The sequence below is a fragment of the Copadichromis virginalis genome, linkage group LG11, assembly GCF_057382275.1.
Source record: "Copadichromis virginalis isolate Kocher_CV1m ecotype Utaka linkage group LG11, C_Virginalis_male_GT1.1, whole genome shotgun sequence".
NCBI lineage: Eukaryota > Metazoa > Chordata > Actinopteri > Cichliformes > Cichlidae > Copadichromis > Copadichromis virginalis.
This window is the reverse complement of record NC_140628.1, coordinates 7212887-7234661: the sequence shown is the minus strand read 5'-3', so window position 1 is coordinate 7234661 and position 21775 is coordinate 7212887. Positions and strand designations below refer to the sequence as shown.

At 39.1% G+C, this 21775-nt stretch overlaps 1 protein-coding gene across 1 annotated transcript in view; it reads right to left on the bottom strand.

Moving 5' to 3' along the window:
• The window catches only part of tgfb2 (transforming growth factor, beta 2), a 41147-nt gene extending 23142 nt beyond the window's left edge, over positions 1-18005 (bottom strand). The window contains exon 1 of the mRNA XM_085472915.1: positions 16790-18005. Within this exon, the coding sequence (XP_085329041.1) occupies positions 16790-17135 (346 nt within the window). The 5' untranslated portion in view covers positions 17136-18005. The remainder of the gene's footprint in view (positions 1-16789) is intronic.
• Positions 18006-21775: the final 3770 nt, after the last annotated feature.

Below are 21775 nucleotides of genomic sequence, written 5' to 3'. Positions count from 1 at the left end.
ACACGTAAATGAAGTGAGGCTGGTTATTGCAGCTGTGGCCAGTTGCTTAATTATGCCTCCCCCTGTCTTTGAGAACAATAGTATAGTAAGCAAATAACCAGCTGAAAATGCAAAGGGAAATACAAAAAGAACTAAAAAGACATGGTGTTGCACCAAGCTGAACACCCCTGTGTTGTGTCAAGTTTCCTCAAATCAGGTGAACCAACACAAAGCCTACTACAGTCATTACAGTGTGTGGCTATTGATAAAGATGTTGACAAGGGCAGCTTCATTAAAACATTTAATTTATTAATAAAGTCAACTGACTTCTCTCAAATATAAATAAACCCATTCATTATTTTAATTACACCTTTCTGGCATACAGAAAATAAACATTTAATAGTACTTCTTCAAATCTTCTTTGCTCCTACCATTTTTTTAAATGTTAGTATTTATATGTGGACTATGTTACTTTTTGAGAAATGTTATTACAATTGATATCAAAAGTGCTGTAACCACATCTAAGAAAGTCATGAACCTATTGTTTACTTGCATTTCATGTACCATTACAGTAGAGGACACCTACCTACAATTCCCACACAAGTCAGCTATCTTGTTGACAGTGCTGCAGCCTCACTGTGTATGACACTCAATACTGTTGGTCCCTTTGAAAAAACAAGCATTGAATCAGAGAAGACCAGATTCTTGGTACAACTCAGAAGAGAATAGAATAGAATAGAGAATAGAAAAACAGTAAAGAGTAGCTGAAAAGCATGGACAGATATATTTTGTGGCTGGGCTTTTTCCATAAGGAGTGTCCCTTTCATGGCACAAAATTTGGGGGGAAGAGTATTTAAATCACATAAATATGATTTATGAAGATTAGTGTTAAATGTACTATTTTTCTGTTTAGTGTTAAACCTACAAAAGTTTTGGTTCCAAGAGTATATGGGGCTTGTGACATTTGAGGTGTTTTATTTATTGGGAATGAGAGTGGGAAATGTTTTCAGAACTAGTGCATAATAGTCCCAGGCAGATGGTGCAATGCTTTGAACATAGTCCAAAAATTCGACCCTGCCCTGTAACTCTTCACTGAGTCCTCACCTTGCATGTTTAAGTCCCTTTCTGTTCCTCTATAGTAATACTCATATTTTACTGAAACCAACCTTAACTGAGATGTTGCAGTTTTTTGTCACATTTCTACACAGAGATCAGTACAAAATTAAAACATATTTCCTCAGCAGAACAATTTTCATGTGGTTTCTTTCTTTTGGTTACTACCTTATTCACAAGCTACTCAGTGTGGAACTACCACACTGGGTAGCTCCACATTTGATATTGCAGAGAGCACGCCCAAACACGCAGATCGTCCCAAGCAGCCAGGAAATCAGATTTTTTCAGACATATCTTAAATTGAACATCATATTGACAACCAGGTTGGGTCATGGTTGGATGTCCAAATTGTGGGCTTAGTTTAGAAAACTTATGTCCAGAATTGGTCATGGAGCAACGGGCCCAATATAGAAATGATCCACGTATCTATCTGACACATCCCATGTTTAGTGGGAACGACCTTGATGACCTCTAATTTTCTGTTTCTGAATTCAGATAAAACTGAGATTATTGTATTAAACTTAGGCATAAAAGATCTCTTAGGAGTATGGCATCTAACCAGATGCTTACTTTGGTTGGCATTATAACCTCCAGTAACAATGAGGAATCTTGAAATTGTTTTTTTTCCTACAATGCGCATATTAAACAAATGCCTAGGAACACTTTCTTCCATTTTTGCAATATCTCTAAAATTAGAAACATCCTGTCTCAGGGATGCTGAAAAACTAGTTTATACATTTATTATTTCTAGGCTGGACTACTGTAATTCATTATTATGAGGCTGCCACAAAAATATCCTGAAAAGGCTTTGGTTCATCCAAAATGTAGCAGCAAGAATACTGACAGACTAGACAGACTGACAGACTAGAGAAAGCATATTTCTCCTATCCTGGCTTTTCTTCATTAGCTCCCTGTTAAATCCAGAATTAGTTTAAAATCCTTCTCCTTGCATACAAGGTCTTGAATAATCAGGACCCATCATATCTTATATTAATCTATTGAAAGTTGGTGCTACTAATTCCTAGAGGTGTTCCAACTCTTGGCTTTATAAAGTGAATTTCCTGATTTAAATCGATTTTAGTTTGAATAATGCTATATTGATTCATTAATTCTAAAAACTAGTGCTGTCAATAGATTTGAAAAAATAAAAAAATAAAAACTAATTAATCTCACAATTTTCTGTAATTAATCACAATTACTTGATCAAGAGCATGGTTGCAGTTACATTTTTTTTAACTTTATATTTAAGCTTGTAACTGACATTTATGCAATATAAGGAAGTAAATGCAGAATAAACACAAAGAATGTATGCTTAAATTCAAAGAGAATTTGAATAGTTTTCTTTAATCTTTTAGCACAGGTTCTCTCCTGTGAAATACAACTTTAAAAAAAAAAAAAGTACACACAAATATATAATATATATTAGTGCTGTCAAACAGTTAAAATGTTTAATCAGATTCATCACAGGGTTACTGTGGATTAATTTTGATTAATCACGATTAAATATCATTCATTTTTATTCTATATTAATCACATTTCATTTTGCATGAGCAAACAGACTGGAGAAAAAAGGGAAAATATATGCACTTAACATGTTTATTGAACATCTTGAACATTCATGTTAACAAAAAACTCTGACAGAGAGAGTGGATAAATGTTTACACTCTTGGGGAGGCACTTCAATGTCCTTGAAACGAGGAACCAAAGATATACTCTGGCTGCAACATTTTGGATTAAATGTTTTTAAGACATCCTTATAATAGTGACATACAATAGTCCAGGCCAGAAGTAATAAACGCATGAACTAGGTTTTCCACTGGTTCTTATATAGCTCTTTTCTATTCTACTTGAGCGCTCAAAGTACTTTATACTTATCTCATTCACACAAGGACTCTTTTCCATGCTTAAGTGCTTTAACATTCAAACTCCAATAGACGTATCAGAGAGAAACTTCATGTTAGTATCTCGCCCATGATTTGACATACAGATTGTAAAGTCAAAAGACACGTCGTAGTCTCACTCCAAGCGCTTTATTCTTTATGCCATCATACACCACGTACACAAAACAACAACTCCTCGCGGGCAACAGTACTCTCGCGATATAACAGAAAATAACAAGTTAACAATCTCCCTCTTTCTTTTTTAAAATAAAAATATAAACACCTCTTTAAAACATTTGCATAAATATATATGTAAACAAAAAAATTGTCAACATTGTTGAACATTCAGAAAACATTTCAATGTACTTTACTTAAAGCATACTATCACTGCACAAAATAAACAATAGTGCATTTTAATGCAAAGAAAACTTAGTAAACAAAGGATCACAGTATCCAGAGTCCTTCGTCTAGTGCTTTTAGGAGGGTTAAAGGTGAAACTCCCTTTTTTGTCAGACAATCAGCAAGTTGGGATTTGGAATCTGACCAACAGTCTGATTTCCTTGGCTTGTATGAGCTCTTTTTGCTGCTCATTTCTAGCCTCTGTCTCTTCTCTGTAACCTGCTTAGTGGACTTGAGTGCATCAAACAAGGAATGATTGTCAGTCACACAGATCAACAGAAGAGCATTCAGACTAGTGTTATCAGTTGTAAGCTCAGAAAAAAGTGTTGCCTGGAAGACTGCACTGTCTATTCCATCTGACATGGCAAGAGTTTCTCCTGCCAGTGTACTTCTGACCACACGCCTGATTTTTTTAGACTGTCAAAAGAGAGGACAAAACTTTCCTCCTTTACCCATAAGGGCAATTAATGCCCCTGCTTGAGTACCGCCATCAGGAAGGTTGCCAAATGATGCGACACTGAAAACAACCAATGCCAAATCCTCACTGTTACCCAAGTGCTGAAACTTAAGAGTCACTTTCTCTGCCTTAAGTTTACGGATAACTTTGTTCACATCATGAATGGACTGCACAGTTGCATCTTTAATATTAGATGCCAGGCTGTATATGTCAAACATAACATCTGGCCTCGTTTGTTTGGCAACCCACAAAATCTGTCCTATTTTTGACCTGAATTGCTCCCGTTCTGTTTCACTTAAGGAAGCATCCCCCTGTACAGCCCATGCTGCTTGTAACTGAACCGGTTGTAGGTTGTCAATGTAAAGTTGTTGATGCACCTCTATTACATCATTAACTGTACAAATGTCCATACCAACATAAGAAAAGCTGTCATATAGCCCGTCGGGCTATATGATAACCCAACGGGCGGGGCTGAGACAGATTTTGGTCGCCCGACCGGAGATATCGCTAGCTCCGGGACGTCGGGCTAGCGATTTTGCGAGCCCTGTAGCAAGAAATTAAAGTGTGCAGCAAAAACACTAAAAGGAAAAAGGGTTTGGTATTGTATAGCAACAAGTTACTAGAAGGCAGTATACACACACATCACAGCATGGCAGACAAATATTGGCTCAATAAATTAGGCCATACTTGAGACACAGCCAAAAACAAAGCTCCAACTCCCATGTAGCATGAGAAATGCTCCGCAGCCCAGGCTCAGCCTGAGCATCAAACATCTTCCCCCCCATTTCCCCAGCACTTCTGCAAAAACCATCATCTTACACCAGACTGGTGCCATTGCTGTAAACAATGCATTGTTGGAGGAAAATGTAGTATTCTTAACTCTCTCACTCAATCTCCCCTTTTCTCTCCCTTCTGTTTTGCAATGCTGGCCACCGTGGCTGAGCAGTTCAAATAGCAATAGCATTCACGTCCTGCATGCTAGACCATGACTTAACAAAAATGTAGTACAAAAAAGTATGTGGAGCACACTGCTAGTAATTCCTTACATTTCCATTATGCCTACTAGCCAATTTGTATTACTTGTAGAAAGTTGCTTGTTTTACCAAATATTACAATTCACTTTGTGGTCTGTCAGTATTGGATACTGTAGGGAAAGCAAAACTACAAAGTTGATAGAATTTAGAAAATACATGTGGGTTAGTATTTAAGAAAAATAGCCAAAAGGTGTTGGGTCACAACATCATGGCATAATGGCAAACCTTGGCATTGATTCTCCTAGTATCTGTAACTCTACTCTAGGGATCAAAAAGTATTATTTTAGAAAATAAGATAAGATAACCTTTATTAGTCCCACACGTGGGAAATTTGTTTTATGAGTTTACTCTTGCTTTACTAGATTGTGGGGCTTGCCACCGCTCTTGTGGGACAACCAATTAAAAAATATAAGATGAAACACAGTTTTTGTTTTTAAGGATATGAGGACATGAACCTTTTTCAGCTTCTGAAATGGAACAAGCCAGAAAAAGTTTCCTCTTCATCTTTGTATAACGGTGCATGTGTGTGCATGACCCATAACTATCGTAAAACGCTACGACCGGAAGTAGACACCTTTCGCACATGCGGGGTACCGATCGGGTTTCTGGTACGAATCGGGTAGTGACAGCGCTCAACACCAATGACTGTATAAAAGATGGACGACGCGACAGCTCCCAAAAATGAAGCCAAAACATCTCTATCGCCCCCTGGTGTCTGGCTGCAGTATAGGTCATAAACCCCGTCTCCTCCATGTTAGCGATGGGATTGGGGTCAGACTAAAATTAATTAATTCTCCTCAGAAATTTTTTTTCCAAAGATTCTTTCTTTTGTTTTCAATAGTTCTCATCACGCTGATTTATGTCCAAGGGGTCTCCTCTCACATAAGTTTGATTCTAATTCCTACCGCGGTGATGTTAAATTGGGGTGAAACGTCATCATAACAGCTTTGACTGGCAGCTGCAGTCACGGAGAAACTTGCGTATCTCTGTTCGGGAATAGCAGATAGAGCGTAGGCTCTGAGAGGAGGACCAGCATTTACATTACGAAAACATGACCGACTGTTTTAAACTGACAGCCTGAGGTGTTCTTCAGTAAACTGGACTACCCGACAGAAGGACCCGAGGCCCCGCTGCACTTTTTCGGTAAGTTAAACGTGTTTGTAAGCTAATCCGTAACTACCGTCCTTAGCAAGACCTCACTAGCTAAAATGAGCACTGAGGTTCGTTTAGCTAATCTGTGCAGGTGAATGAATTTACCCTGACTAAAGAAATCAAGAGAAACTTTTATTACAAGTATTATACTGTAAAAGCAACAGGCTGCACTCTGCTTCAGCTCCTGTGCAGAGCTGAATATTAAATATGTGCAAACAACAGTAGATTTTCAGTCTCTTGCCACATCTGTAAAGACAGTAACATTTTTTTAAAAGCTTGTACTTCAGTAACTCCTCATTAATCAGGAACTATGGATTAAAGTACTGTAGTGTACTGTAATACTGAAAAGAATGTAAGAGAAGAACTTCAGATCCTGAGTGTGTGAGGACAGAAGGATCAGCTTTATTTCAATTTTGAGGGATAAAATTTAGATTTGAGTTTGATGATTCTGTTCTCTTTGTGATTACAGGAGCTGCCCTCACATTCAGACCTCAGCACCACCCAGTGACAGCAGACAGATCATCCAACATGTTCACATGTTAACTGCAAAATTAACTGATGAAAACAGTACAAAGGTTAAAGTACCATACAGGGAGTGCAGAATTATTAGGCAAGTTGTATTTTTGAGGAATAATTTTATTATTGAACAACAACCATGTTCTCAATGAACCCAAAAAACTCATTAATATCAAAGCTGAATGTTTTTGGAAGTAGTTTTTAGTTTTAGCTATTTTAGGGGGATATCTGTGTGTGCAGGTGACTATTACTGTGCATAATTATTAGGCAACTTAAAAAAACCCAAATATATACCCATTTCAATTATTTATTTTTACCAGTGAAACCAATATAACATCTCCACATTCACAAATATACATTTCTGACATTCAAAAACAAAACAAAAATCAGCGACCAATATAGCCACCTTTCTTTGCAAGGACACTCAAAAGCCTGCCATCCATGGATTCTGTCAGTGTTTTGATCGGTTCACCATCAACATTGCGTGCAGCAGCAACCACAGCCTCCCAGACACTGTTCAGAGAGGTGTACTGTTTTCCCTCCTTGTAAATCTCACATTTGATGATGGACCACAGGTTCTCAATGGGGTCCAGATCAGGTGAACAAGGTGGCCATGTCATTAGTTTTTCTTCTTTTATACCCTTTCTTGCCAGCCACGCTGTGGAGTACTTGGACACGTGTGATGGAGCATTGTCCTGCATGAAAATCATGTTTTTTCTTGAAGGATGCAGACTTGTTCCTATACCACTGCTTGAAGAAGGTGTCTTCCAGAAACTGGCAGTAGGACTGGGAGTTGAGCTTGACTCCATCCCCAACCCGAAAAGGCCCCACAAACTCATCTTTGATGATACCAGCCCAAACCAGTACTCCACCTCCACCTTGCTGGCGTCTGAGTCGGACTGGAGCTCTCTGCCCTTTACCAATCCAGCCACGGGCCCATCCATCTGGCCCATCAAGACTCACTCTCATTTCATCAGTCCATAAAACCTTAGAAAAACCAGTCTTGAGATATTTCTTGGCCCAGTCTTGACGTTTCAGCTTGTGTGTCTTGTTCAGTGGTGGTCGTCTTTCAGCCTTTCTTACCTTGCCCATGTCTCTGAGTATTGCACACCTTGTGCTTTTGGGCACTCCAGTGATGTTGCAGCTCTGAAATATGGCCAAACTGGTGGCAAGTGGCATCTTAGCAGCTGCACGCTTGACTTTTCTCAGTTCATGGGCAGTTATTTTGCGCCTTGGTTTTTCCACACGCTTCTTGCGACCCTGTTGACTATTTTGAATGAAACGCTTGATTGTTCGATGATCACGCTTCAGAAGCTTTGCAATTTTGAGACTGCTGCATCCCTCTGCAAGATATCTCACTATTTTTGACTTTTCTGAGCCTGTCAAGTCCTTCTTTTGACCCATTTTGCCAAAGGAAAGGACGTTGCCTAATAATTATGCACACCTGATATAGGGTGTTGATGTCATTAGACCACACCCCTTCTCATTACAGAGATGCACATCACCTAATATGCTTAATTGGTAGTAGGCTTTCGAGCCTATACAGCTTGGAGTAAGACAACATGCATGAAGAGGATGATGTGGACAAAATACTCATTTGCCTAATAATTCTGCACTCCCTTGTATGTGCTGTAGTGAAAACTGCAGCTGCAGTTGCAGAGTTATTCATACCAGAGTAACCAGAGAGGATCATATATTTTTAAATATATAACTTTCTACAGGACTGAATATAATATCTTTATGTAAAAGTCCGGAGCCTCTGGGGAGTATTTACAACATTACACAAACCAAAGGTCTCCATCACAGTGTTCATGAAATGCTGGGTTTATCCATCTCCCAGGGCAGGCCTACGGAGGAGTGCTGAAGATTTCCCTGTGAGGGAGCTGCTGGTGAAGATCATGAGTCCTGCTTGATCAATGCGATGAGCTTCAGTGTTCCTGGTGTTTCTTAAATGAAGCCTCTCTCAGTGGGTTAACAGAACTTCTGGCACAGGACAGCTGTCATGAAAAAAAGGGAAGAAGTTTCTCCAAACCTCTGGACCCAGGAAACCCAGCTTGGTCCTGATGGTCTCCCTCACTAGTTTCTCTCCAGGGTGAATGTAGCTGTTGATATGGACTCTATTATTAAATGAAATGAACAAATTAGACTACACTACTGAAACGTTCTGCTGATGTTTTTAAAGTTTCCATGTTACCAGGATGTAGACGGCTCTGAAGATTTAAACCGTTTTAGATCCATTACACTAACAGTCTTATGTTAATATCTCAAAGGACAGCATTACATTTTTGATATTAACAGTAACTCTGGGCCTCGGGAGAGTGTGCAGCTGAGCTTATCGCTGTCTAAAAATGGATTAATAAAAAAAACATAAGAAGTGCTGAATCCTTCAATAATACAGACTATTAGAGTAACAGGTGTGTAGCATCCTAACTAGCTAGCAACAAGCCTCCAACACAGTGCGTATGCTAGCGGCTAATCTAGCAAAAATTAATAACAGGGTGATTTTAGAACTATAAGATGAAAAGCTGTGTGTCTTTTTTTTTTTTATATAACAGTGACATGGTTGTATTTACCTTAATTAAACGAGTCGTCAGTCGCGGTAAACCAGCAAAAAAACTCGAGCCGCCGGGCTACGTAAAAAGTGTAGGGGGGCGTGTTTGCGGTCACGTCCAGCGGGTGTGTGGGCGGGAGCGTTACACAGTCACTCCACCTCAAGTCACTACTGCGCAGACTCTGGCTCCAAATTTGCAAGATGGCAGCCTCCACAAGCGGGATATTTTGGCTTCATTTTTGCACTATGGGAGGAGGCGGTGTCGCGTCGTCCGTCTTTTATACAGTCATTGCTCAACACAGACAGCATCGTCAGAAGAAAAGTTGCTAAAATAAATAAAAAATTTTGTATTGTTCAATACATATGCGTACCGAACCGAAAGCACTGTATCGAAAGGTTCAATATCGATACGAGTATTGTTGCACCCCTAGTAAATGGTGGAGTGATCTAGAGCAGAGTCATGGACATTACTTTTAATTTCTATTTTTATTTGGTTCTGGGCAATCAACATTATCCAGAACCAACAGTTTCTCTATTACTATCAATAACTCGCCGGTCTCCGTTTCTTCTTCTGTGAAGTTTGGGTGTCATCCTCAACAGTACTCTATCTTTTAATTCACACATTAATAATGTCACTCGGTTTGCATATTTTGAATTGCGCAACATTAATTGTCTCCGTCCTTTTCTTACTCCACGTGCCACTGCCATTCTTGTTCACAGCCGTGTTACTTCTTGGATTGATTACTGCAATTCACTTCTTGTTGGTCTTACTCAAAAATCCATGCACAAGCTCCAACGTGTCCAGAACTCTGCTGCCCGTATTATCACCAGGACCCCTTCTAATTACCACATCACCGCTGTCCCACAGCTCATTGTCTCCCGGTCAAATATCGCATCAATTTTAAAATACTTTTGTATACATTTATGGCTATTCATCGTTTCTCTCCTCCATATCTCTCTGATTTGGTTCAGATCACCATTCCATCTCGGGGTCTTAGATCTTCTTCTTCTCTCGCACTCTCTCTTTCCCTTTTCCCTGTCTTGCCACCATGGAGAGCAGGGCTTTCAGCTGCTCTGCTCCTCGACTCTGGAATTCCCTACCTCCTGACATAAGAAATATCACTTCCTTCTCTCTTTTTAAGTCTAGACTCAAAACTCACTTGTTCAAAATAGCTTATCCCACATAACCTCACCACTCTGCTATTTTAAATTTGTTTTATATTTTATGCTCTTATGATTGTGTAAACTGCTTGCTTTTATGCTTGTTTTTATTATTCTGCTGTATACAGTGTCTTTGTGTGTTCTGAAAGGCGCTTTCAAATAAAATGTATTATCATTATTATTATTATTATTATTATTATTATTATTATTATTATTATTATTACTACTACTACATAAGGCCATAAGCATGATGGTAAAGTGAAAACAGCATCCAGGGCAGAAACAACTGCATTATGCTGCTAATACAACCTCGGCTTATGCAAACAAAATGAACAGACAGCATGCTAATGCTAAGCTAGCCAAGAACTCAGAGAACCCAAAGATTTGTGACATTTGGCATGTTTGGTGTGTATGGTTAGTGTGCTGTGTAGTTGCTCTTTCTGTTTGTCAAACAATGAGGCCTACACCTACACCATCCTCCCTATTCTGGTATTTTAAAGAGTACTTAGCATAAATATTAAGCAACCTAACTAATAGGGTTCCAACTCCCAGCAACAACAAAAATAAATAAATAAAAAATAGGGAACCACCCCTCACGCTCCACCTCATGATGCTTAATCGACGTAATCAACCTTAATTTGATGCAGTGTGAAAAAAAATGCACAGAAATCAATTATTTTTCAAGAAATATTAAATAGATTCAACATCTTTCTTCAACAAAATTGCAGACTGCACAGATGGTACCTTCCCAAAGGAAAAAGTACTATAGCTTACTAGGGTATATATATTAGACTTAATAGTTACTATATACAGTAATTGACTTCTATTCATTTTACATCAAATTAAAACTTTGGGTGTCAGATAATTATTTATTAAAAGCTAGACATTTTAAATGAGAATAAGAAAGAAAAGTATGTCTTTGTGCCCCCTTTTCCCTGTTAATGCCCTATCGGCCCCCCTGGCTAAACTTTGCTAGATCCGCCCCTGCACAGTTACCAGCGTCAGCTACGTAGAAAAAGATCCTGGAGTAGAAAGTAATATTAAATACATTCTAACAATAGCTGATCAAGCTTAAACGTGCTGCTGTTGTTCAGCCGCTGGTTTCCTCTTTCTGGTGCAAAGTGGGCCAAAAGCAAACTAGAGACACTGACTCGCGACAGAAAAGCCGATCAGCTGATCGTTAACCAGTTTCATGATTGAAGTAGCAGCAGGAGAGTCAGTCGCTTGTTAAGCTTAACGCAGGAATGCTTTACAAACATTCAGAGATGGACTTACACACTTGCTTTACTTCTCTTGGGATAACTTTGTCGGAGATGAAATGCCGGGTTGCTAGCGAAGCTCCAAATGCTATCCAGACCACCGACAGGTCCCGCATGCCACAGCCGCTCTATCACGTGATGCATACTGCTCCGACGTGCTAACGTTCTGAGGTGAGTTACGGCGTGTTGCAAGTTTTGTGAGGTGCTTTCGTGATATTTAATGGATCGGATTACATTTTTTTTATTTTTCTCCGATATCCGATCCAGTAATTTAGGTCAGTATCGGACCGATACCGATACGTAATATCGGATCGGTCCATCTCTAGTACACATAAAATGGGTTTAAAGAAATTATGTACAGGTAGAACGCAGCAGCAAGCACAACAAAATTTTTGGGCCATTCGTGTCCAGCAAGTGGGGACAGTAGCAGATGCTGTTTCTTACATAAAAGGGTTTTAACAATCCCACCACTGAAGGTGACAGTGCTATCCACAGCACTACTGTGTTACTCCATTTGTACAATTAAACTTGAACGCATAAATGTTATTTTTTTTCAACTAGTCATTAGCACTGACAATTTATATTTATGGGAAAATCTCCTGGGAAGTTGTTACCTTGATAATCCTGTCAATAATAAGTTTAACATACAAAGTATGTTTTTGTTACCCTACTTGACTAAATCATTCGTGTGTGTGACTGAATATAAACTGTAGTGGTCAGAGTAATGCGGGTAACATTCCACCTGGATGGTAAATGCCAAATTAATAAGTTAACAGACTAATCAATTATCACTAATCTATCATGAAATCCTGAGAGAATCTGGTCATATATTTAGTTAATTATTTGTCTCAAATTACAGTTTTAGCCCTAAGATAAAGGAAGGAGGAAGGAAAATAAACTTGCATGTGCAATATGTACATCAGGAAGCAAAACATATCAAGTTCAATTAGCGACATGATGAAGCGAACAAGAAGTCCAGTAATTTGCTTGTTTTTGTGCCACAAGTTCAAGCTCACAAATGTATTGTGGCCAGCTGACTTGGTATCATGTTACTCGGGCAAACAATAAAGCTCACACTTGACGCTGTCGTTCGAGTGAGAGACTAAACTTGTGTCAAGCCAGCCTCCAATTCGAGACTTGCCGTCAAGCCAGCCTCCAGTTTGTTTTACGTTCCCTGTGTATTCAAAGTATTACGGGAATGGATGTGGAAACCGGATTTCAAAATAAAAGCCAACTTCGAGTGAATTAACAGATATGTTAAGAACATAATAACATATAATTTAGGCTTTTTTTTTCTTTTTTTTTTTTAACAAACTCTAATGTTAGATCTATATGACACAGCCTTGTACCCCAATTGTGCCCTGTCACTATCAAGGCCATCTTATTTTGGATTTCAAAGTAAAAGCCCTGTGAATCTTCATTTTTGAACTACTCTTTCAATGACTTAATAATGCTCTTAAAAGCAAAAGTCGTATTTCCAAATACTATTTGAACTTTATATCAACACTTTCCAACCACAGTCTTTTTCACAGTGATACCATATCAATATCAAGTCAGTCTGATTTTGCCTTTCATAGTAATGTCCCTTTGAAATTGCTGATATTTGACTTAATCTTTTAACGATTCAAAATGATCTAAAATGCAAAATTCGTGTTTCCACAGGGTAATTCCACCTTAGATCAACAGTATACAGCCCCACAGTGATACCATATCAATATCAAGTCATTCTGATTATGCCTTCCAAAATAAAAGACTTTTTAAATTGTCCATAATTGACCTACCTTTCAGTGATTTCAAAATGCTCTAAAATGGAAATTTCCTGTTTCCACAAGTTAATTCCACTCCAGATCAACAGTATACAACCTCACGATGTTACCATATCAATATCAAGACATTCTGATTTTGCTTTAAAAAATAAAAGCATTTTCAAACTGCCCATATCTGACTTGATCCTGGAACAATTTCAAAATGCTCTAAAATGGAAAATTCCTGTTTCCACAGGGTAATTCCACTCCAGATCAACAGTATACAGCCCCACAGTGATACCATATCAATTTCGAGTAATTCTGATTATGCCTTCCAAAATAATGGCCTGTTGAAAATGCCCATAATTTACCTAACTTTCAGTGATTTCAGAATGCTCTAAAAAGGAAGATTTCAGTTTCCACAGGGTAATTCCACTTTAGATCAACAGTATACAACCTCACGATGTTACCATGTCAATTTCAAGTCAGTCTGATTTTGCTTTTCAAAATAAAAGCTTTTTCAATTTGCCCATATATGACTTACTCTTGGAGCGAATTCAAAATGCTCTAAGATGGAAAATTGCTGTTTCCACAGCATAATTCCACTTTAGATCAATAGTATCCAACCCCACAGTGATACCATATCAATATCAAATCAGTCTGATGTTGCCTTCCAAAATAAAAGACTTTTCAAATTGCCGATATACGACCTACTCTTTTAACGATTTCAAAATGCTCTTAAATGAAAAATTCATGTTTCAACAGGACAATTCCACTTTAGTTCAACAGTATACAACCCCACAGAGATACGATGTTAAGATCAAGTCACTCTGATTTTGCCTTCCAAAATAAAAGTATTTTTTATTGCCTGTAGACGACCTACTCTTTTAACGATTAGATCAACAGTATCCAACCCGACAGTAAAACCATGTAAATTTCATGGTGGTCTGATTTCGCCTTTCAAATTAATGGCCCGTCGAATTTGTCCATATGTGATATACTCTTTCAATTATTTCAAAATGTTTTAAAAATGAAAATTGCTGTTTCAACACATATTGGGTTTTCATTTTGAAAAGCAAAATCAGACTCAATTGATTATAACAGAATTGAATCATAAAGATGATGTAAAAGGAAGCTGAAAAAGCTTTTATTTTGAAAAACAAAATCAGACTGACTTGAAATTGACATGGTAACATCGTGAGGTTGTATACTGTTGATCTAAAGTGGAATTACCCTGTGGAAACTGAAATCTTCCTTTTTAGAGCATTCTGAAATCACTGAAAGTTAGGTAAATTATGGGCATTTTCAACAGGCCATTATTTTGGAAGGCATAATCAGAATTACTTGAAATTGATATGGTAACATCGTGAGGTTGTATACTGTTGACCTAAAGTGAAATTATCCTGTGGAAACAGCAATTTTCACTTTTAGAGCATTTTGAAATCTTTAAAAGAGTAGGTCGTATCTTGGCAATTTGAAAAGTCTTTTATTTTGGAAGGCATAATCAGAATGACTTGATATTGATATGGTATCACTGTGGGGTTGTATACTGTTGATCTGGAGTGGAATTACCCTGTGGAAACAGGAATTTTCCATTTTAGAGCATTTTGAAATCACTGAAAGGTAGGTCAATTGTGGACAATTTGAAAAGGCTTTTACTTTGGAAGGCATAATGAGAATGACTTGATATTGATATGTTATCACTGTGGGGCTGTATACTGTTGATCTGGAGTGGAATTACCCTGTGGAAACAGGAATTTTCCATTTTAGAGCATTTTGAAATCACTGAAAGGTAGGTCAATTGTGGACAATTTGAAAAGGCTTTTACTTTGGAAGGCATAATGAGAATGACTTGATATTGATATGTTATCACTGTGGGGCTGTATACTGTTGATCTGGAGTGGAATTACCCTGTGGAAACAGGAATTTTCCATTTTAGAGCATTTTGAAATCACTGAAAGGTAGGTCAATTGTGGACAATTTGAAAAGGCTTTTACTTTGGAAGGCATAATCAGAATGACTTGATATTGATATGTTATCACTGTGGGGCTGTATACTGTTGATCTAAAGTGGAATTACCCTGTGGAAACAGGAATTTTCCATTTTAGAGCATTTTGAAATTGTTCCAGGATCAAGTCAGAAATGGGCAGTTTGAAAATGCTTTTATTTTTGAAAGCAAAATCAGAATGACTTGATATTGATATGGTAACATCGTGAGGTTGTATACTGTTGACCTAAAGTGAAATTATCCTGTGGAAACAGCAAAATTCTGTTTAAGAACATTTTGAAATCGTTAAAAAAGTAGGTCGTATATGCTCAATTTGAAAGGGCATTTATTTTGGAAGGCATAATCAGAATGACTTGATATTGATATGGTATCACTGTGGGGCTGTATACTGTTGATCTGGAGTGGAATTACCCTATGGAAACAGGAAATTTCCATTTTAGAGCATTTTGAAATCACTGAAAGGTAGGTCAATTGTGGACAATTTAAAAAGTCTTTTATTTTGGAAGGCATAATCAGAATGACTTGATATTGATATGGTATCACTGTGGGGCTGTATACTGTTGATCTGGAGTGGAATTACCCTATGGAAACAGGAAATTTCCATTTTAGAGCATTTTGAAATCACTGAAAGGTAGGTCAATTGTGGACAATTTAAAAAGTCTTTTATTTTGGAAGGCATAATCAGAATGACTTGATATTAATATGGTATCACTGTGGGGCTGTATACTGTTGATCTGGAGTGGACTTACCCTGTGGAAACAGGAATTTTCCATTTTAGAGCATTTTGAATCGTTAAAAGATTAAGTCAAATATCAGCAATTTCAAAGGGCCTTTACTATGAAAGGCAAAATCAGACTGACTTGATATTGATATGGTATCACTGTGAAAAAGACTGTGGTTGGAAAGTGTTGATATAAAGTTCAAATAGTATTTGGAAATACGACTTTTGCTTTTAAGAGCATTATTAAGTCATTGAAAGAGTAGTTCAAAAATGAAGATTCACAGGGCTTTTACTTTGAAATCCAAAATAAGATGGCCTTGATAGTGACAGGGCACAATTAGGGTACAAGGCTGTGTCATATAGATCTAACATTAGAGTTTGTAAAAAAAAAAAGCCTAAATTATATGTTATTATGTTCTTAACATATCTGTTAATTCACTCGAAGTTGGCTTTTATTTCGAAATCCGGTTTCCACATCCATTCCCGTAATACTTTGAATACACAGGGAACGTAAAACAAACTGGAGGCTGGCTTGACTGCAAGTCTCGAATTGGAGGCTGGCTTGACACCAGTGAGACTAAGTGTGTAATGGTAAAGTTACAAGGCAACACACAGCCTCGTGAAGAGTAGAAGCGACCGATATATAAAAAGTGTAGCTTATTTTTAATATTAGCACTACCTGGTTTTCCTTACACTCTCCCAGCACAGCGTGATGGAGAGGATTTTCCAAAAGAATCACAAACACGCGTAGCAGCGTTATTCGAAGTTGTGCCTTTTGGCCTGAAATGGCATCAGTGCGGGCACACAGACTTACTCTCTGACGGGTAGAAGCGCTGCATGTCGATCTTATGCACCTCTTTGGCGTAGTACTCCTCCTCGCTCCGCTGCCGTTCGCAAGTCGCCGCCCGTTCGTTCGCTTTTTCTTGCAGTAAGTCCCGGGTGCTGTTATAGATAGAGACGATGTCCCGGGACACCTCCTCGGGTTCGGGGAAGTCCTCTGGGGGGGCTGCGAGTTTCAGCTTACTCAGGATCTGCCCTCGGATGGCTTCGATGCGTTTTTTCTTGAATTGATCCATGTCCAGCGTACTGCACGTAGACAGACTGAAAGCCACGGTGGCTATATCCAAAGTAAGGAAAAGGCACACGAGATACACGTTCATTTTCTCCACCAGCGTATTCAAATATCACAATAAATAATCAGGAAACAAAATCAAGAGCACTTTGCCTTTGAATATCGCCAAACAGATATATTCCTTTATCAACGATCAAAGTGGAGCATTTACGAGTAAGCTGGTACCGAAAAATTATTTGAATCTCGAACAGTTCGTTTTAACCAATTTTAGCAGTGTACCGGAAAATCCATTCAACTGCCTCAGTCCAAAAAGGAATCCGTTACTGTGGGACAGCGAGGGTCTGCTCCCGGCTTGTTTAATCGTTTAAGGGGGTGAGGAGTAAATCTGGTACTGAATGTGTCCAGATCGCCAACCAAACGGATCTGCAATAGCCCACACGGATTTAAAAAAAAAAAAAAAAAAAAAGAGACGAAGGGGAGCCTAAAACTGAAGCGCTATCTTCAGCGAGCCTGAGTATCCGAACGCTCTTCTCATCGCTCTCCTGGAATCCAAACAGTCACTCTGTCACACTTCAGCGCTTTGATGGTCCAGACAGATAAATGGGTTTACACTAGCATCAAAACTCGAACGTGCTCTTAGCAGCGCCACAAACTTAAGCTGCCGCCTCGAAGTCGAATCAAAAATAGCTCCAGTCTTGTTCTCACAACGCTAAAGTCTTCCTGCAAAAGCAGAGCACTTCAAAAAAGAGAGAAAGAAAACAATAAACCAACAGCAAAAAAAACTCGGAGGTTGTTCTTGGTACGACTGCAGAGCGTCTCCCTTCAGCTCATCCAGCTGGAGGAAGGATCGTTTCTTATTTACAAATGCTAAATTGTTAGTAGTGGCTGTTTACTGGACCATTTTAAGGGACTGGTCGTACAGCGTGCTACCCCTTCTACCAGCTTTGAACCACAGTTATCGTCCTCACTTTTCAGAGCAGGATATGCTTTCAATTCCAGGTCAACAGACGATTTGTAGTAAACAGGAGTGTTCGTTTTGCACAGTGGGACAGCGCGGCAACAGTACTCTAATACGCTGGCTCATCACAGGTCATGAATGCGGGGTCTTATACCCGGGGTTCTGTCCTTTCTAATATGGCCTGGGCATGTGTACATGGGTCCACGATCTGTTACAATAGACAAATTGATTTTTTTTAAATTATTATTTTTAACCAGAATTTGACTCTTAAACTTTAGATATTGAAACCATACATTTTCAAAAACACATATTATCTTAATAAAATTGCATAATGAGATTAGTGGTTTTTATTTCCAAAATCAAAAGCAGAAATGGGGTTGCCAAATGACAGGAAAAAAATAAGAGCTGCATAACTTAAGAAAAACATCATGGAAAATTGATTGGTTCTTATATAGTAATTTTCTATTCTACCTGAGCACTCAAACCCTTTGTACAGCATTCACCCATCTGTGCAAGATTTTTTTTTCTTCTATGCTTATTGTTATTAATATTTCTATTTGACTTTCTATTTAAATGTTATAAGGTATAATACTCCCACACTCCAATGGATGCATTGGTAAGCAACGTGGGGTTAGTATATTTAACATGCAAACTAGAGCAGCCAGGGATTGAAACAAAATGACCTGTGTAAGGACAAGAAAGACACTGTGGACAAAACAGGAGCCATAAGCCCAGGCCTAAGTCTCCGTGATATGTTGGAGATTAAAACAGACCTCACCCCCATGCAACTTTGTACCACGCTGAGGGGACACTACAAGGAGGATAGCTCTACTGACCTCTATCATCGGCTGCTAAATATCACTCAAGGAAGTAATGAGTCCCCACAGAACTTTCTATTTAGGGCAACAGAGCTGAAAGAAAGACTCCTAACATCATCAAGGGAGCCAGGGACAGATGAACAATACAGTGTCGAACTGATTCAGAAAAAGTTTCTGCGAGCCGTTGGCACAGGTCTGATCAGTGACAATGTGAAATACCAGATCAATCCCCACCTGGATGATCCAGCAGTCACTGACGATGTGCTGATTGCAAAGACAAATGAAGCGGGCCAGCCTTGAGTGGGAGAGGCAACAAAAATTCAGAAAGACTACCCGAGAAATGAAAGTAAGAGAGATAAAAGCAGAGGCACAGTCAGTGCAAGAGGCAGCAGTTGGTGCAGTGGGTGGGCAAGACCAGCCATTCTCCACCTCGACAAAAGGTAAAGCTGCTAAAGCACCAGCAACAGTGACTCGGAAGGAAACTGAGCTGTTTGAAATCATCAATCAACTAAAAGGGGAAATAGATGAAATAAAAGGAGTTATTTGTGAGTCGCACCGACCTTCTCCCTCACACCGCCCAAGTCTCAAATGTGGCTGCAGGGATTGTCAGGACAGCAATAGAGGAGAAAACTGCGGCCACTGCTTCAAATGTGGACAAAGTGGGCATTTGTCAAGGGGATGCTGCACCCGGAGAAAACTTCCAGACAGGGAAGATCAAATTGGTATGTCAGCTAGCACGGTGAACCCACGCTACTTTTCAGCTACTAAACCAAGGTGAGCAACAACAAGATGTTCACAAACTCTTGACAGACAGTATAAAACATTTGGAGACAAAAGTAGCAGCTGTCACACAAGATAAGAGGAATGAAGCGGTCTCTATCAGCCTCCTCTCCCCAAGACAAAGAGCCCAGCTCCTCAATCTTATTGGGAGGAAGCACATGATCACCTGCCTGCTTGAGGGAGTAAAAAGCACAGCATTGTGGGACACAGGATCACAGGTCTGTCTCATAAATGAAAAATGGAGACAACAGAACATCCCACACCTCAAAGTTAGGAGTTTAACTGAAATCATTGGGCCTGGTATATTAGATGGGAGGGCAGTAAATCAGACACAAATCCCATTTTCTGGGTGGGTTGAAATCAAATTCAGGTTGCCCACAGAAGAGGCTGCGCAGTTAGAGCTTCTCATGCCAGCTCAGGAAGATGGGGTGGCGGAGGAGGCAATAATTGGCTTCAATGTGATTGAACACATGCTAGAGAGGGGAATAGAGTCACCTCGTGCTGTAACAGAAGCTGTTAGCACAGCATTCTCCATTGACTGTAAGAAAGCTGAGGTCTTTATAAAGGTGATGAAGAGTGGAGACGATGAGGTGAGGGCAGAGTGAAAACTGGGAGTGAATTAATGAGCATCCCACCTGGTCAGACAAGAGTTGTCAAGTGTAGTGTGAGAGCAGGCCCACTCCCAGCAGGTCAGGATGTCCTGTTCGAGCCCAGTCCCTACTCCCAGATGCCAGAGGGATTGGAGGTGCAAGAGAGAGTTGCCAGGGCTGGACTGGGACAAAAAATCGGCCCGGGTATTTTGACTAGAGATCGCCCCCCCCCAGGTATTATAGGAAAAGCCATAAAGCCTTTGAATGAAAACAGAGGCTGTTGTGACAGTGATGTACACTTGTTTTGTTGGTATATATATGATTCCTATACATTTTACGTCAGATTAAAACTTTGGTTGTAAGCTTCAGATAATTATTTAATAAAAGCGAGACATTTTAAAGGAGAATAAGAACGTATATCTTTGTGCCCCCTTTTCCCAGTTAATGCCCTACCTGGCCCCCTGGCAAAACTTTGCTAGACCCACCCCTGCACAGTTACCAGCTGTCAGTGTGGATTTTTTCCCCATATTTCTAACATATCAATTAATTTTGTTGTGATTTATTATCAGCCAGACCCATATTTGCTTTAAATGACAAATTTATTTAAGACAGAGTGATTTATGTAAGTCTGGGATGGTACGTGTTAACAGCCGCTCATAGATCCTACCTGCAGGATCTTCTTTTCGTTGATATTGCTGTTATGACTGATGAAGCCGAGCTGGTGAGTTTCTGTGTTAACTAAATAACGTGTTAAAGATACAAATATGACTATTACCAAACTGTACTGTCATTAATAGTGTTGCAGAGGTGTGGACTCGAGTCACATGACTTGGACTCGAGTCAGACTCGAGTCATTAATTTTATGACTTTAGACTTGACTTGAAAAAATGTTCTAAGACTTGTGACTTGACTTGGACTTTTACACCAATGACTTGGGACGTGAATTGGACTTGAACCGGTTTACTTGAAAATACTTGATATTTTACCCCAAATATAAAATTTAACATGCATATTATATAGAGATTGAAAATGTGACGTCATTCACGGGTAGAACCGCAAAGGATTCTGGGAACTCGTGGCAAGCGGTACTAGCGCACGCAGGCTTTCAATTAAAATCAGTTATACAGCGATAAAAAGAAACACAAAAATGTCAAGAAGCCGTTGTATTATTAACTGCAATAGCCGGTCGCATGACAGCCACGGGAAGCCGACGGGTAAAGAGATCGGTTGTTATCGGATTACGTCGTTGAAGAGAAATTGTTCAAGCCATGTTTCCGAAGTAACAAAGACGCGACGGATGGCCTGGATTGCAGCCATTCAAAGATCAAATATAACGTCCCAGAACACTCCAGCTCACAGGTTAGTCTGCTCCAAGCATTTACACGAAGGTCAGTGTTTTTTAGTAGTTAATACGTCATTTTCATAACATAATTAGTGATATAGGTTACAAGCAAGTCTGGCGCTGAACAGAAATTGTCGCGCTATGCTCCTTTATTTATTGTGCATAAATAGTGAATTGTCCTGACACAATATTGCGTTTCGCTTCTGTTATTATGGTACATTGACAAAAACATATACTTTT